This window comes from Podarcis erhardii (assembly GCF_964252035.2).
Source record: "Podarcis erhardii genome assembly, chromosome: 5".
Lineage (NCBI taxonomy): Eukaryota > Metazoa > Chordata > Lepidosauria > Squamata > Lacertidae > Podarcis > Podarcis erhardii.
Window position 1 is genome coordinate 8,930,899 of NC_138509.1, and position 17,456 is coordinate 8,948,354.

A 17,456-nucleotide genomic window follows, 5' to 3' on the forward strand; every position below is an offset into this window, starting at 1 on the left:
ACTGACTATTTATACAAACTCATGTTCCTGGAAGCCTAATGACCTCCAGCTGCTCAGTGATTAGAGCGTTTCTGCTACCTTTTAACCCTTTGATAGCAACAGGGTATCACAGCCCATTTCCACCAGGAGCGCAACTGCCTCAGCGGTATTTCGGACCCAAGCCCCTCTGGGTGACATATACAGGGCAGCCATCTGGTTCTCATGTCCCACCTTCATGAGGCATTACTAGCTAAACATTTACAACTCAGCCAAGGCCGCCTTTGGGAAATGAGTGCTTCAGTAGGTAGGAAACACCATTACCCACAGTTACCCAGTCTGGTAATTGCTGAGATATCCCACACAGGATTCCCCTCCTACTACTAAAAGAAAAGTAAATGTTGGTACTTACCGTGTTAAGTTCCTTCTCTGTATTGAGGAAGGGGATCCAGCCTTCCAGGTGACCACTGTGGGGGGGAGGCCATTGGACACAAAGAGCTTAGGGTCGCCCGGTGGTTTGGGGCCCCCCACCACCAATGTTCAGGGGCCTCTTCTCCCTCTCCCTCCACCCCGGTTTTCCCTTCACTTATTCTTTAGCCCATACCATTCTTCTCTTCTTCACCTGGGCTGCCTTACAAGAGCAGTGGACTTGTAATCTGGTGAACCAGGTTTGATTCGCTGCTCCTCCACCTGCAGCTGCTGGGTGACCTTGGGCTAGTCACACTTCTCTGAAGGCTCTCAGCCTCACTCACCTCACAGAGTGTTGGTTGTGGGGGAGGAAGGGAAAGGAGAATGTTAGCCGCTTTGAGACTCCCTAGGGTAGTGATAAAGCGGGATATCAAATCCAAACTCCTCCTCCTCTTCTTCTTCTTCTTGGGACTGGGCCTCAGGAACAGAGTGGCATATCCCACTGTGGGACAGCTGAGTTCCTTTCTCCTAACAAGTTGTGTTCCTTTTCCTTCCTGTTCTGTTAAGTTGTTTAATTTTTGGCTATACAGTTACTTTCTTAAGCACGAATTGAACTGGTGAGGGGGTTTCCCCGCCCACCAGGCGTGCCCTCTCAAAAGTGTGACTTCCTGCCAGTGGAGAAGTGGGCAGTGACAACCCACACGGGATCCCCTTTCTCCCTCCAGAGAAGGAACTTGCCATGGTAAGTGCCAACATTTGCTTTGCCACACCAGCTCTTTGTTTTGCAAATTCTCGGTGCAGTCTAGTTGCATGCAGAAAGCTTGCTGCCCCAGATCCTGTCGACTTTGGCAGTATCGGATTTCAGCGGCATACAATCGTTACGTAATGTTTTGTTGAAAAAGGTTTACTACAAGATAAGCAGAAGAGAGCAGAATATGAATGTGTAGTGTCCTTTAAATTCATGGGGCAGGGGATTCTTTATAGTGCAGTATGCAGTTAACTATAGTGCAGCCCACTCCCCAAGTATAAAATTGCAAGATATGTGATCCTGAAGCTGTAACTTGCCACAGTGGTTGAAGGAGGAGAGCTGCCATAGCAGTACAGACATGTGATAATGTCTGGTGCAGTGCAAGTTGCAGCATTTATGCATAAATACACACGTTGCTAAAATGGGACGCGGGTGGCGCTGTGGGTTAAACCACAGAACCTAGGACTTGCCGATCAGAAGGTCGGCGGTTTGAATCCCCGCGACGGGGTGAGCTCCCGTTGCTCGGTCCCTGCTCCCGCCAACCTAGCAGTTCGAAAGCATGTCAAAGTGCAAGTAGATAAATAGGTACCACTCCAGTGGGAAGGTGAATGGTGTTTCCGTGCACTGCTCTGGTTCGCCAGAAGCGGCTTAGTCATGCTGGCCACATGACCCGGAAGCTGTACGCCGGCTCCCTCGGCCAAGAAAGCGAGATGAGCGCCGCAACCCCAGAGTCGGTCATGACTGGACCTAATGGTCAGGGGTCCCTTTACCTTTTTACACACGTTGCAATGTGTTCCTTAACTCTTCCTTCTGCAACTTGGTGCCCTTCAGATGTTTTGTAATGCAACTCCTATCAGCTCCATACAGCATACTCAGCAGATGGGGCTGGTACAGGTTCTAGTCCAGAACATCTGGAGGGCGTTAGGTTGGGGAAGGGTATTTTAACTCTGCCTTGATGTAAGCAGACTGCAGCTTTAAACTGAAATAAAATTTTAAAAAAGCACCCCGCCCCCATTTACTGATATTTTTAAAAACTTTAGGCACATGGATAATATTGCAGTGCAATTGATTAAAGATTGTATATAAAAAGAGAACATTAGGATCAGTTTTAAGTGAAGGTTAGTTTTAATACAAGCCCTTCGCATTACAATGAACAAATGTTAAGAGAACTTCAGTACGAAGTAATTTGATCTGTTATCACCAAGTACTGTAAGCATTTAACCTGCGGATGACCTCAGTCCATCTAATCCCCTCCCCCCCCCCCCCCGATGAACAAATGCCTTTTGATTTTCTTTAAATTTTATTAAGCAGTGTGGAATAATAACTTATTCCTGTTCAAAGAGGTCTCATTGAAAGATGCAGATCCTCCTATTTCTGATTGTTGCTTCTCAGAAAGTATTTTCAGTTACGGCACAAAATTCAAATTTAAAATGCAGAGAGGTAACACTGGCTAGAAATCAGACCTTAGTCATAGTAACAGGATTTTTAATAGCATTCAATTCTGAGGTGCAAATAGATTTGTTTTTATGCAACTCAAACCTATATTATTATATTATATTATATTATATTATATTATATTATATTATATTATATTATATTATATTATATTATATTATATTATATTATATTGTAATCTAGTGGCACATCATTATTGACATAAACACCAACAAATAGAACTGCATACACCTTAATCCTAAATATATTAACTCAAAACTCCTATTGATTTCAGTGTAACATAATGTAAAGTAAGTATGTCTTAGATCACGGGTTAAATGTGGCCACATCTAAGACCCTGTCTTTTCTTTAATCTTAGAGCTGTCTGGAGTTCAGCCTAAGGATTCAGGAGTTCATTGAACTTATTCGACAGAACAAGAGACTGGATGCTGTCAGGTATGGAAATAGGATGTGCAGAATTTTGTACTGGTTATAATCCTCAGTTTCTACATTCCAGTCATGAGTCTCATCCCACTAGGTTGCAGTGATGCCTATTAGACCATATTTGCTCCAAATTGTTTTGCTTGGTTCCTATACCCTGTGTGTTAATATAGATACAAGTCATTCCCTCCAGATATTTCCTCCTTGTAGTTTCCTGCCCTTTAGCAGGTCTCTGGAGCACAACCTCAGTTTCATGTGCGTCAGTGAAGCTGTTATCCCCAACACCAAGTGTTCCCGTCGACCAACTATTGTCCTCTTTCCCCATAGGATTTAGTTTAAAGCTCTCCTGATCGGGTTTGTGAGACTCTTAGCAAACATTCTTGCCAACCACTTTGAGGTGCAACACATCTCTTTCCAGAAATCCTTCCTTAAGGAAGCAGAGATGATGGTCCAAGAAGCTAAACTTTTCCAAACCTAAACTGGAAATATTAGACAGCTAGAAAGGCCTTTGCTGCATGATACGTTAAGACTTGCCATCATATTTTTCTGCTAGGGACAGTGTTGGTGTTAGTAGTATTGTATATGGTAGGATAGGGACGTAGGTGGCGCTGTGGGTTAAAGCCTCAGCGCCTAGGGCTTGCCGATCGAAAGGTCGGCGGTTCGAATCCCTGCGGCAGGGTGCGCTCCTGCTGCTCGGTCCCAGCGCCTGCCAACCTAGCAGTTCGAAAGCACCTCCGGGTGCAAGTAGATAAATAGGGACCGCTTACCAGCGGGAAGGTAAACGGCGTTTCCGTGTGCAGCTCTGGCTCGCCAGAGCAGCGATGTCACGCTGGCCACGTGACCCGGAAGTGTCTCCGGACAGCGCTGGCCCCCAGCCTCTTGAGTGAGATGGGCGCACAACCCCAGAGTCTGTCAAGACTGGCCCGTACGGGCAGGGGTACCTTTACCTTTACCTTTTTATATGGTAGGATAATGTAAAGGCGATGAGGTAGAAATAAGTTACATCGTAGAACATGATGTCAAAGAAGGTGTCAGATACTACACTTGAACACCATTGGGCTAGTGATTAACTATCCCAAGTTACTCAAACTGTGATGAGGATCAATATTTTTCCTTTCTCAATTGTATCTCAGGTTGCAGATTGATTTAAATACGATAAAAGTAAACTGGGAACCATTGAGAATTGATTCAGTCTCTATCATCACTCTTCCCTCTTTGCCATTTGTTGGTGTTGTGCGATATAACCCTTGAAACTTTGTCATTGAATAGGCACAATACAGTAGACTATTAGGAGGAGTCATTAGAATATGTGACTTTTCTAGCTGCAAACTAGCAGGTAGAATGAATTTGCTCAGATAACCTTAGCTAAACACCTATTGGGCCTTGTATTGAGGGAGTCCTGCTTTTTGGAGTTAGATAAACGACTCACTGTGTATCAGTGTAACTCGGTATTCTTAGATTTTTTGTGTTTTTTCTTTAGACCATTTTAGAGCTGTTGTACAGCACCATTACTGCTTTGTCAAACTGACATGTTGTGTCTCTAAACTAATGCCTTAAAATACAGGCAACTCTCAACTTACATGGGGGTATGTTCCAGGGATAGTGTGTAAAAACCAAAACACGTTTTGTTCAATTGCAGTTGGGATTGCGAAAGTCTTTCTTCCCAGAAACCCACGCTCTTTCTGCCCTCTTTAAAAATATTTTAAAAATGCCAATAAAGTCGAATGTGTGCAAGTTAATTGTGCCTATGTTGTGAGTTACCTGTATTCAGCAAATTTTTGTTTTTCTTCCTCAACACCGTCTTATCCCAGGACAAGGGGTGCTGCAAGGAAGGAGACTGGCAACATACTAGCTGTATTGGTCACGCAGAATCAAAAGCAGGGGTTGTGAGGTGATTGCATTGAATGGACCAGCTGATGTTCCAAATGCCAGAACTCTTCTTCTGGCATCCGATTGTTGCCACAACAGCAATTCTTGCTGTTCTTGCAACAGCGGACTTGACAGCATGTTGGTTCTCATCAGCCCTAACACTGCTACATGAAAATCAAAAGTGTTTCCACACCATTCTTGCTATGGTGGTGACATTGTAGATGAAGGGTGTACACACCCCTCAGTCTCTTGACAATGTTTAGCACTATATTTGCATCAGACACTCCCCAGAACTTGCAACAAAAAATGTGTTTTGATGGATGATCATGGCTCATTGGATTCTCTTCTGGAATAAACTTTGTGGCTCAGAAATGTAGTACTTTCATAGATAAGTGAGAAAACTTCCTGGGGTTGTAAGATTTGCTTCGAAAAATGTTTCTCTTTGCAGGTAAGGGTTGGTACTTCTTAAAAAGAACATAAAGCAAATGTTGAGATGCAAGGATGCAAGCAGAGTAATTTTGCGTTCTGAATTTCAGACATGCAAGGAAGCATTTCAGCCAGGCTGAAGGAAATCAACTGGACGAGGTACGACAGGTGATGGGAATGTTGGCCTTCCCTTCAGATACTCATATCTCTCCTTACAAGGTATGTGTCAATTTAATTAAGCTAAAAAGATGGGCAGAGGATTCCCCCCCCTTTTTTTGCAGTGTACTGATGCGCTAATGCTTACTGACTCTAAATTGATGCCCATTATTAAATATTGAGGATTTCAAACATGCATTTAACCTGCTTGTTGCTATTGGCAAAATGTTCTGTTAATCTGCTTCTCGATATTGACAGCTGGGAAAACTGAGATGCACAAAAAAATTCCAGGTTCAACTGGTTGCAGTACATAATTACATTCCCAATACTTTGAAACTATTGAAATATCACAGTCTGCCTTTTGCTTTTTGTGTCTCTGTGTTCCCTCCCCCCCCCACAGGATCTTCTGGACCCTGCCCGGTGGAGGATGCTAATCCAGCAGTTTAGATATGATAACTACAGGCTGCATCAGCTGGGGAACAACTCTGTCTTTACTATAACACTCCAGGCCGGGCTTTCAGCTATAAAAACACCGTATCCTTCAGTGCATCACAGTGGGATGCTGAAACTTGGTCCTTAAATATTAAGTTTTTTTTGTAGACTATCTGTTTCTTGAGCTGCGTTTGGCAAATTTATGTCCAAATTTAAGACATATGTTTATGCCTAGAATACTTTTTTTAAAAAAAACAGAGCAGCCATCTTTCATTGTTTGTGTTCTCCAAAATGCAGATTGCATGACACACGGGCTCTTAATCTTGATATAAATAGGCATTTTATTTAATTTTTTTGTAATATCAGAATTCAGAAAAGACTCTTGCATTTTTTACGCGCTCGGTAAAAAAAAAATCGAGCAAGCCTGAGCCATCGGGTGTCTTGACCGCTGTTTTAGTGAGCTGAAAATTTAACAGGTTTAGGAGGCTCAGAAGTATACGAAAATAAAGCTGGTTGTCCTTGAAATCAACATCTGCACCTGCAGATCCACTTTCTTCATATAAGCCTAAAAGCCGTCTTCTGTAACAAATGAGTTCTCTGTTCGGTGTTTATTATTCAAATATGTAATTTATCTATTATCCTTTAACTCACTTTTAAATAGACAATGTTATAAAGAGGATGGCAGTTCCAAAAACCCTGACTGCCCTGTTTGTAGCAAATCTCTAAATAAGCTGGCTCAGCCTCTGCCAATGGCACATTGTGCCAACTCCCGACTAGTCTGCAAGATTTCAGGAGATGTGATGAATGAAAATAATCCTCCCATGATGCTTCCAAATGGATATGTGTACGGATACAATGTAAGTGTATTTCCATAGATGTTTCAAACTATTGTGATATATGTAGCTTCCTAAAACAGATAATGGCGTTAAATTGGTTTGGAAATAATAATAATAATAATAATAATAATAATAATAATAATAATAATAATTTATTTGTACCCCAGCCTCTCTGGGCAGCTTCCAACAAAGATTAAAAATACATTAAAATATCACACATTAAAAACTTCCCTGAACAGGGCTGCCTTCCAATGTCTTCTAAATGTCAGGTAGTTGTTTATCTCTTTTACATCTGATGGGAGGGCGTTCAACAGGGCGGGTGCCACTCCCGAGAAGGCCCTCTGCCTGGTTCCTTGTAGCTTTGCTTCTCGCAGTGAGGGAACTGCCAGAAGGCCCTCGGCGCTAGACCTCAGTGTCCAAGCTGAACGATGGGTGTGGAGACGCTCCTTCAGGTATACTGGGCTAAGGCCCTTTAGGGCTTTAAAGATCAACACCAAAACTTTGAACTGTGCTCAGAAACAACTGGGAGCCAATGTAGGAACTTACTGAACCTTCCAACTTTAACTTGTACAGCTTTCTGCTTTGCTGAATTCTACAAAAGGCTTCGATAATTTGCTTAGGCCTTTAGTTGAATTCAGCAGAGGACAAAGCTTCAGAAAATTATCTTTGCGGGTTAATGGTAAGAAGTTTAAGACGCTCCGGATGAAATAACTTCTTAATGAATATGTTGAGCATAATAAAAACATTTTGGCACTTTGAGAATTTATTCTCTCTGGGTTTTCTCCTGCATCTAGTTGTCTTTTTGGTTTTGAGCACAGTAATGGGCCCTGAGACCTCAGACTCAATCTAGCCAACACTGAATGCTGTGATAGGGTGGTTTGTCTGCCTGGCTGAGTGGTGCTCATATGGACTACAGGTGATTACATTTCCCTTAAGGCAGGCATGGCCAAACTTGGCCCTCCAGTTGTTTGGGGACTACAATTCCCATCATCCCTGACCACTGGTCCTGTTAGCTAGGGATGGTGGGAGTTGTAGTCCCAAAACAACTGGAGGACCAAGTTTGGCCATGCCTGCCTTAAGGGCTCACATGCAGTTTTGGTCTACACTTTCATTGTCACTAGAGGCATAAGTAGACTCCGTAGCTCAGAATACCTTTTATTAGCTTAAGCTGATGTGGACAAAGATAGCTTTGCTACAACTTTTGATACCTGTTAACCTCCTGTTTGGATTGCTGGAATGCATTGTACATGGGGATCCTTTTGAAGATGGTCCATAAACTTCAGTTTGTCTTGCAACTTCAGTTGCTCCAACACAGAGCAGCAAGCAACTGAGACAGATTGATAATGCTCATATACCAGTGCTTCACCAACTTTACTAGCTTTATAGTCCATTTTCAGGTCCAGTTCAAAGGGTTGTTATGAACCGTTTTAAGCTCTGATTGGCTTTGGTTGACAGTTTACCAGAAAGATCACCTTTTCCTACATGCACCTATTCCAGAACTTAAAACCATCTTTCAATGCCCTTCCCTAGATTCCCATCAAAGGAAACTCAGCACCTGGCTATCATGGAGTTACAGTTGTGGAATGCCCTCCATGGAGAAACTTGCCTGGTGCCTACATTGTGAAACCTTTAAAAAATATTCCCAAGCTTTTTAATATTTATATTTTATTGCTTTTTAGATTCTTACGCTAATGTTGTTGCAAATTTTTACATGGGTTTTATGCATTTCCTAGTTTTATTCTGTGTTAGCATGTCTCTTACTTGGTTTAAACCTTTAAACCACCCAAATAAGCTTTATTAGGCAATATATAAATATTGTATATAATAATAATAAAATCAGTCAAAATAGGATTACGAAAAGGCTGAACAGACATTGGCTAGTGTGTGTATATAGCAGTGTGGAGTCTTGGATTGTGTATCTGTTGCCAGCTCTTAAAACCTTGCAGTTAAGGTAACAGAAACTGAAGAATGGATAAACACTTTATTTCACTCTGGGACTATCATAATTAATCTCTCTTCTTTTTGTTTCAGTCTTTGCTTTCTGTTCGTCAAGATGATAAAGTAGTTTGCCCAAGAACCAAAGAAGTCTTCAACTTCTCACAAGCTGAGAAGGTCTACATTATGTAATTCCCTCGTACATACAATGAAGTGCCGCTGGAATTTGACATAATATATTTTGGCATGACTTGTAGAAAAAGATCTTGAGTGTGGCTAAGAGAGCTGGGGTGGGAATCAGATTAGTTGGTGGCATTTTTTATTGCGACCAAAGATCAATGAACAACAATATACACTCTTAGAAACTGAGGAAGTGTGACTAAAAGGTTGTACTTGGAGGGAACAAATATTGAATGTTTGGATTTTGTTACAGTAATTGGACTTTTCTCAAATAATCATCCAGCAAAAACTCAGCTCAAAAAATGGACAGTTTCACATGAGAAAAAAAAAGTTACAGTGAACCTCAAAGGGCCGTTTCACACTTCCAGACCTGTTTTCAACATCACCAATATGTGCCCATGTATGGAAGAACTTATAATTTGAAGGGGCCAAATATGCAAAACTGTGATACATGCACCAGGGAACTGGGGCCAGTCACGGCCTCTGAATGTGTGTCGACCTTGTGGCCTCAAGTGTGTGCACGCGCACACGTGCATCTCCCCTTCAAATGTGGTTGTCAGCATGAGACACATAAACTGGAAATAGATTTGCAATGTCAAAAGTGTGATGTAGGTCTGTGTGCTTCCTTTTTCTGTGTTAGCAATTGGCTAAGACCCTTTTGTTTGAAATCCTCTTCCATTCTGCCTTTGAAATGATCCCATGGGCCATAGTAGATGCTTGACGACAACACTAACACAAGGCTGAATTAACTGGATCAGTTAGGAGTTCCTTGAAAAGTACTGCAAGGGTTTATTCTCTTCCAAAAACCCTCCACACATTGACCATCTTGGGAAGACTGCATAAATACGAAGTAACTGAAAACATTACAGGCACAATGCACTGCTTGTATGTCTGTCCTTCCAGTTTACCATAGTGTTAAAATTCTTCATTTATTAGTTACTATGTGCATAGGATTCAATATCAAACCATTAGTGCTACTGCCTTATTTCTTACTTTGAGAATGTACTCACATAAAGATCAGCTGGTAACCTTAAGTGTTGGGCAAATTTTGAAGATGCCTTGCAGGATTAATTATGTAATTTTAGGGGTATTCATTACACAAGAGATTAGTTCAGTTTTAACAGCTGCAAATCACATCCTTATCACTCTCCAAATAAAACCATTGTAGTTGGAAAAAACCATATGGTAGAAGTTTGTATTTAGCATTTATTTTTGCATGTTGATGTTGATTAGCTAATAAAGACTGTAAACACAAACCCTTTTATAATCATTGTTTCTTTTCCTTAGTTGACAGTGGAATGTTAATTTGTTCTTGAAACTAGGAATTGGTGCGGGGAGTTAACCTTCACTACTAAAATGGTCACATTACAGATATTTTACCTAATACTGTTGACAACTCAGTATTTTCTGGATACTTGTCTGATTATTGGATTATACAGATACTATATTTTTGAAAACTGAACAACTATCAATAAGTAAAGGGACAAATGTTGTGCTCATTTCTTCTAAGCAATTGATCCAGTACACCTTCAAAATTCTGGGAAGGGTGAGGAATTGGCTAGGAGATACATTTAGATGTGGACTTGGGATACTCACATGATCACAAAATTAAATACATAATCTATGTTTCTAAGTGAAAGACTAATGTAGGGAGACTTGATTTTCTAATTATCATAGACAAGCAGTGATTTAAACAAATAGAACACACTTGATGCAGCTTTGATTTTTAGCTTTAATATTTGGCTGCAGTTTGTGATTTGTCTCCAGTCAGACAAGCCACAAGCCCAGATCTGAATGTAACCCTAAGCCGGAAAACACTCATGAAGAACAAAAAACAAACAAACAAGTACAGTGGTACCTCGCACGACGAATGCCTCGCAAGACAAAAAACGCGCAAGACGAAAGAGTTTTCCGTTTTTTGAGTCGTTCCGCAAGACGAATTTCCCTATGGGCTTGCTTCGCAAGACGAAATGTCCTGCGAGTTCTTGCGAGTTTGTTTCCTTTTTCGTAAAGCCATTAATAGCCGCTAATAGCCGTGCTTCGCAAGACGATAAAACCGCAAGACGAAGAGACTTGCGGAACGGATTAATTTCGTCTTGCGAGGCACCACTGTAGCTCAACTGGTGTTTCTTTGGCAGTGAAGCACCTCTGATAAACATTGTTTCCCCACAGGGGGAAACAACATTTGCTGCTGGAGGGAACAGACTGTAGCAATGTAATATTTTACAGAATGAGAAGGGGCACTATTCCAGGTACATCTGCCTGTGAAAGGGGGCTAGATTCCACAATTTCACTTATCTTGCAGCCAGGCTTAGCTCAATTGCTCTGCATGTCTTGAGATTTATCTGTTATAACAAATCGCAAATCGAGAGATAACAGTTGGCTACATTCTTGTTTTTAAAACACCCAGCTTTGCAGACACACCCCTCTGAGTGAAGCACTACTGAATGACTTAACAGGGCTTTTGAACGAACCTGTGGAGATTATAGGCCATTTTTAATCACTGTTATTTCTGTCATAAGCTTGCAAGACCATGTACAGTGGTGCCCCGCAAGACGAACGCCTCGCAAGATGGAAAACCCGCTAGACGAAAGGGTTTTCCGTTTTGGAGGCGCTTCGCTAAACAAATTTCTCTATGGGGTTGCTTCGCAAGACGAAAAAATCTTGCGAGTTCCCGCGGGTTTTTTCCGCATTTTTCGCCCTTTTCCTAAGCCGCTAAGCCGCTTATCAGCTGATCCGCTGATAAGCCGCTTCTCAGCTGATCGCTAAAAGCCGCTAGACCGCTAATAGCGCTAATCCGCTAAGCTGTCAATGGGCTTGCTTCGCAAGACAAAAAAAACGCTAGACGAAGAGAATCGCGGAACGGATTCTTTTCGTCTTGCGAGGCACCACTGTACAAAGTACTTTCAGGTGAGGGAACCTATTGCTCTCCAGTTGTTCCTGGATTAGAGCTCTCATTATCCCTGATGTCTAAAAATATCTGGAGGGCTGTCTATGGCATAGCTGTCCACTTTTCCCTTTTCTTGCGAGGGATCCTATTTGGAATAAGGGAATTTCCCTTTAAAAAAGGGAAACGTTGACAGCTATGATCTATGAGCTCCCTAACTCTGCCTTCTGAAGTTTTTGCTATTTTTTAAAGAATTGAAGCATTTTAGTGAAGGCACATTATGTTCCTTGCCCTGAAGGGTCAGGAATTTTAGATTAATCATGCACCAAGAACATAAGGAGAAACTGCAAGTTAAAGGTCTGCTGTTAACCTCAGTGCCATGTAAGTATAAAACATGTATCTTAGTGTATTATAAGCAGCTATTTCTTAGAATACTTGGTGCTATTCAGTTCCACTGCATGCATTTGGAGTAGGTTAAACTGGGAGACAGGAGCCATTCGCCATCTTTAATACTGGTGCAGCACAGGGGAGGTTTTTGTGTGTCACCAGAGTAAGACTGAATGACTTAAAAGTTCAAGTTTCTTACAAGTTTGGAATTGCAGCATGATAAAGAAGGCTGATTGCCGAAGAATTGATGCTTTTGAATTATGGTGCTGGAGGAGACTCTTGAGAGTCCCATGGACTGCAGGAAGATCAAACCGATCCATTCTTAAGGAAATCAGCCTGAGTGCTCACTGGAAGGACAGATCGTGAAGCTGAGGCTCCAATACTTTGGCCACCTCATGAGAAGAGAAGACTCCCTGGAAAAGACCCTGATGTTGGGAAAGATGGAGGGCACAAGGAGAAGGGGACGACAGAGGACGAGATGGTTGGATAGTGTTCTCGAAGCTACCAGCATGAGTTTGACCAAACTGCGGGAGGCAGTGGAAGACAGGAGTGCCTGGTGTGCTCTGGTCCATGGGGTCACGAAGAGTTGGACACGACTAAACGACTAAACAACAACAAGGAGACAATACTCATTCACTAACATGTTGAAATTTCCCCCAGGCAGGTATGCTGCAAGACATCTGTGGTTACTTTGGAACCTGAGATGCTTGTTGGGGATAAAACAGGCTGGGTTGTAGATGAAAAGAAGTGGTGAATAGACAGTTCAAGATTGCTCTTCTTTGCTTCAAATTGTGTCCACTTTTATGCCAATTTGCAGTGGAAAAAAGTGGGTGGAGATTTGTGAACTCTGCTTTATATTCCACTGAAATCCAGGTGAGCATCGTTTAAAGGGGAAGCAGCACTGGCCTTTGATATGCACTGAAATACAAATAATTTAGCAGCCGATTCCTGCTCAAAATCAGTATGCTCCTCACTGTACACTGCTGAGATGTACCCTTTAAATTTATTTAAATCTATATTCCATCCTTCCTCCTAAAGGAGCACAGGGGTGCCTTTTCAAAATCTGCGCAACAGGATTATTATTTTCAAAACTTGCTTTGACGTTTTTCAATAGTGGAACCATCATCGATCGCAATGGGCTAGGAATCGTCTCTACAACCCCCACATCCTACTCAATTTTTTTTTTTTTTTAGTTTTCACAATATTATAAACACACAAGACAAACAAACAAAAATCATAGCCTTATTGAAAATTACAGTTATTAACTTTGTTAAGTGACTTCCTCGCTTCCTCTTGGTTGAATTTCATTGCATGTCCTTTTAACGGTTTTCCAAATCCCAATTTTTATGAAATTTAACTTAAAAATTAACATCCTTAGATCTTCACCTTATGGAATTAAACATATTAATTCATCACTTAACATAAATAAAATCCTAAGCCCATTAAGAATCTGCAAGCTGTTTTCAGTTAGTTTAACCTAGCAAATTTAACTAAATAATCATTAAATTTATTCCACTCTTCCTGATGATACGCCTCCTTCTGGTCACGGATTCTTCTGGCTGGGTAGGCTAACTCCGAAAAATCCATCATCTTCATCTGCCATTCTTCTATTGTTGGTAATTCTTGGGTTTTCCACTTTTCAGCTAACAAAATACGAGCAGCAGTTGTGGCATACAAAAATAATTTAACATCTTGGGCAATTCCAAACCTGTTATTCCAAGAAGAAAGGCCTCTGGTCTCTACAACCCCCACGTCCCAAGTCATTAGTACTCCCCACTCCATCAGAGGAAACGCCATCTCCCACTGTTTAGTGAAGACTTTCTCAATGCTGTTGCTCTCCAGAAATGTTGGATAACAACTCCCATCCTTCCCAGCTGGCATGGGAGCCACAGTCTTAACACAATGGAGAACATCAAAGACAAGAAAGTCTGGTTTAACTATCCTGCAAACAAGCATGAGTCAACACAAGAGGATTTACAACGTGAGGCTTCATTGCTGGTCCAGGCACCCCATTCTCCCCATTGGGATTAGGGCCTGAAGGACTGAGGGAAAGCGTGGAAGCAGCATGGAGAGCAAGCACAATTTCTGACATTGCGCAACCTAGTTTATACCCTCCAACATTTCCTGGATGAATATAGATGTTCCCTCCAACATTTCTCCAATGAATCATAGAATCATAGAATCATAGAGTTGGAAGAGACCACAAGGGCCATCGAGTCCAACCCCCTGCCAAGCAGGAAACACCATCAGAGCACTCCTGACATATGGTCGTCAAGCCTCTGCTTAAAGACCTCCAAAGAAGGAGACTCCACCACACTCCTTGGCAGCAAATTCCACTGTCAAACAGCTCTTACTGTCAGGAAGTTCTTCCTAATGTTTAGGTGGAATCTTTTTTCTTGTAGTTTGGATCCATTGCTCCGTGTCCGCTTCTCTGGAGCAGCAGAAAACAACCTTTCTCCCTCCTCTATGTGACATCCTTTTATATATTTGAACATGGCTATCATATCACCCCTTAACCTCCTCTTCTCCAGGCTAAACATGCCCAGCTCCCTTAGCCGTTCCTCATAAGGCATCGTTTCCAGGCCTTTGACCATTTTGGTTGCCCTGCTCTGGACACGTTCCAGTTTGTCAGTGTCCTTCTTGAACTGTGGTGCCCAGAACTGGACACAGTACTCCAGGTGAGGTCTGACCAGAGCAGAATACAGTGGCACTATTACTTCCCTTGATCTAGATGCTATACTCCTATTGATGCAGCCCAGAATTGCATTGGCTTTTTTAGCTGCCGCGTCACACTGTTGGCTCATGTCAAGTTTGTGGTCAACCAAGACTCCTAGATCCTTTTCACATGTACTGGTCTCAAGCCAGGTGTCACCCATCTTGTATTTGTGCCTCTCATTTTTTTTGCCCATGTGCAACACTTTACATTTCTCCCTATTAAAATTCATCTTGTTTGTTTGGGCCCAGTTCTCTAATCTGTCAAGGTCATTTTGAAGTGTGATCCTGTCCTCTGGGGTGTTAGCCACCCCTCCCAGTTTGGTGTCATCTGCAAATTTGATCAGGATGCCCTTGAGTCCATCATCCAAGTCGTTGATAAAGATGTTGAATAAGACTGGGCCCAAGACAGAACCCTGTGGCACCACACTAGCCACTCTTCTCCAGGATGAAGAGGAACCATTGATGAGCACCCTTTGGGTTCGGTCAGTCAGCCAGTTACAAATCCACTGAGTGGTAGCATAGTCAAGTCCGCATTTTACCAGCTTCTTTACAAGAATATCATGGGGCACCTTGTCAAATGCCTTGCTGAAATCAAGGTAGGCTACATCCACTGCGTTCCCTTCATCTACCAGGCTTGTAATTCTGCCAAAAAACGAGATCAGGTTAGTCTGACATGACTTATTTTTCAGAAATCCATGCTGACTATTGGTGATCACAGTATTCCTTTCTAGGTGCTCACAGACTGAAAATAGGGACAAATAGGGACTGAAAATAGGGACATCCTACCATACCCTCCAAACGTCCTCTGATGAAGATAGGGACGTCCTAATGAAAAGCGGGGCATTCCGGGATTTAATCAGAAACCGGGATGGATTCTGCAAATCTGGGACTGCCCCTGGAAAATAGGGACACTTGGAAGGCCTGCATCATTATGGACTGTGGGGCATCAGCCTTAGCAACAAAATTATGGATTGTGGGACATCAGCCTTAGCAACAGAATTATTGATTAGGGGCATCAGCCTTAGCAACAGAATTATTGATTAGGGGCATCAGCCTTAGCAACAGAATTATTGATTAGGGGCATCAGCCTTAGCAATAGAATTATTGATTTGGGGCATCAGCCTTAGCAACAGAGTTATGGATTCTGGGGCACCAGCCTTAGCAGGAGAATTATTGATTAGGGGCATCAACCTTAGCAACAGAATTATTGATTGTGGGACATCAGCCTTAGCAACAGAATTATTGATTGTGGGACATCAGCCTTAGCAACAGAATTATTGATTAGGGGCATCAGCCTTAGCAACAGAATTATGGATTGTGGGACATCAGCCTTAGCAACAGAATTATTGATTAGGGGCATCAGACTTAGCAGGAGAATAATTGATTAGGGTGGCATCAACCTTAGCAACAGAATTATTGATTGTGGGGCACCAGCCTTAGCAACAGAATTATTGATTAGGGGCATCAGCCTTAGCAGGAGAATAATTGATTAGGGTGGCATCAACCTTAGCAACAGAATTATTGATTGTGGGGCACCAGCCTTAGCAACAGAATTATTGATTAGGGGCATCAGCCTTAGCAACAGAATTATTGATTGGGGGCATCAGCCTTAGCAATAGAATTATTGATTAGGGGCATCAGCCTTAGCAATAGAATTATGGATGGGGGGCATCAGCCTTAGCAACAGAATTATTGATTAGGGGCATCAGCCTTAGCAACAGAATTATTGATTGTGGGGCATCAACCTTAGCAATAGAATTATTGATTAGGGGCATCAGCCTTAGCAACAGAATTATTGATTGCGGGCATCAGCCTTAGCAATAGAATTATTGATTAGGGGCATCAGCCTTAGCAATAGAATTATGGATGGGGGGGCATCAGCCTTAGCAACAGAATTATTGATCGGGGGCATCAGCCTTAGCAACAGAATTATGGATTGTGGGACATCAGCCTTAGCAACAGAATTATTGATTAGGGGCATCAGCCTTAGCAACAGAATTATTGATTGGGGGCATCAGCCTTAGCAACAGAATTATTGATTGGGGGCATCAGCCTTAGCAACAGAATTATGGATTGTGGGACATCAGCCTTAGCAACAGAATTATTGATTAGGGGCATCAGCCTTAGCAACAGAATTATTGATTGGGGGCATCAGCCTTAGCAACAGAATTATTGATTGGGGGCATCAGCCTTAGCAACAGAATTATGGATTGTGGGACATCAGCCTTAGCAAGAGGATTATTGATTAGGGGCATCAGCCTTAGCAACAGAATTATTGATTAGGGGCATCAGCCTTAGCAATAGAATTATTGATTAGGGGCATCAGCCTTAGCAACAGAGTTATGGATTGTGGGGCACCAGCCTTAGCAGGAGAATTATTGATTAGGGGCATCAGCCTTAGCAACAGAATTATTGATTGGGGACATCAGCCTTAGCAACAGAATTATTGATTAGGGGCATCAGACTTAGCAGGAGAATAATTGATTAGGGTGGCATCAACCTTAGCAACAGAATTATTGATTGTGGGGCACCAGCCTTAGCAACAGAATTATTGATTAGGGGCATCAGCCTTAGCAGGAGAATAATTGATTAGGGTGGCATCAACCTTAGCAACAGAATTATTGAT

General features: G+C 42.2%; 1 protein-coding gene across 4 annotated transcripts in view; it reads left to right on the forward strand.

Moving 5' to 3' along the window:
* Window positions 1-10,097, forward strand: part of MAEA (macrophage erythroblast attacher, E3 ubiquitin ligase) — a 36,273-nt gene extending 26,176 nt beyond the window's left edge. For all 4 annotated transcript variants that reach the window (XM_081861012.1, XM_081861013.1, XM_081861015.1 and 1 more), the window contains 5 exons: window positions 2,946-3,022; window positions 5,413-5,521; window positions 5,859-5,992; window positions 6,552-6,747; window positions 8,758-10,097. In XM_081861012.1, the coding sequence (XP_081717138.1) occupies window positions 2,946-3,022; window positions 5,413-5,521; window positions 5,859-5,992; window positions 6,552-6,747; window positions 8,758-8,853 (612 nt within the window). In that variant the 3' untranslated portion in view covers window positions 8,854-10,097. The remainder of the gene's footprint in view (window positions 1-2,945; window positions 3,023-5,412; window positions 5,522-5,858; window positions 5,993-6,551; window positions 6,748-8,757) is intronic.
* The last annotated feature ends 7,359 nt before the right edge of the window (window positions 10,098-17,456 follow it).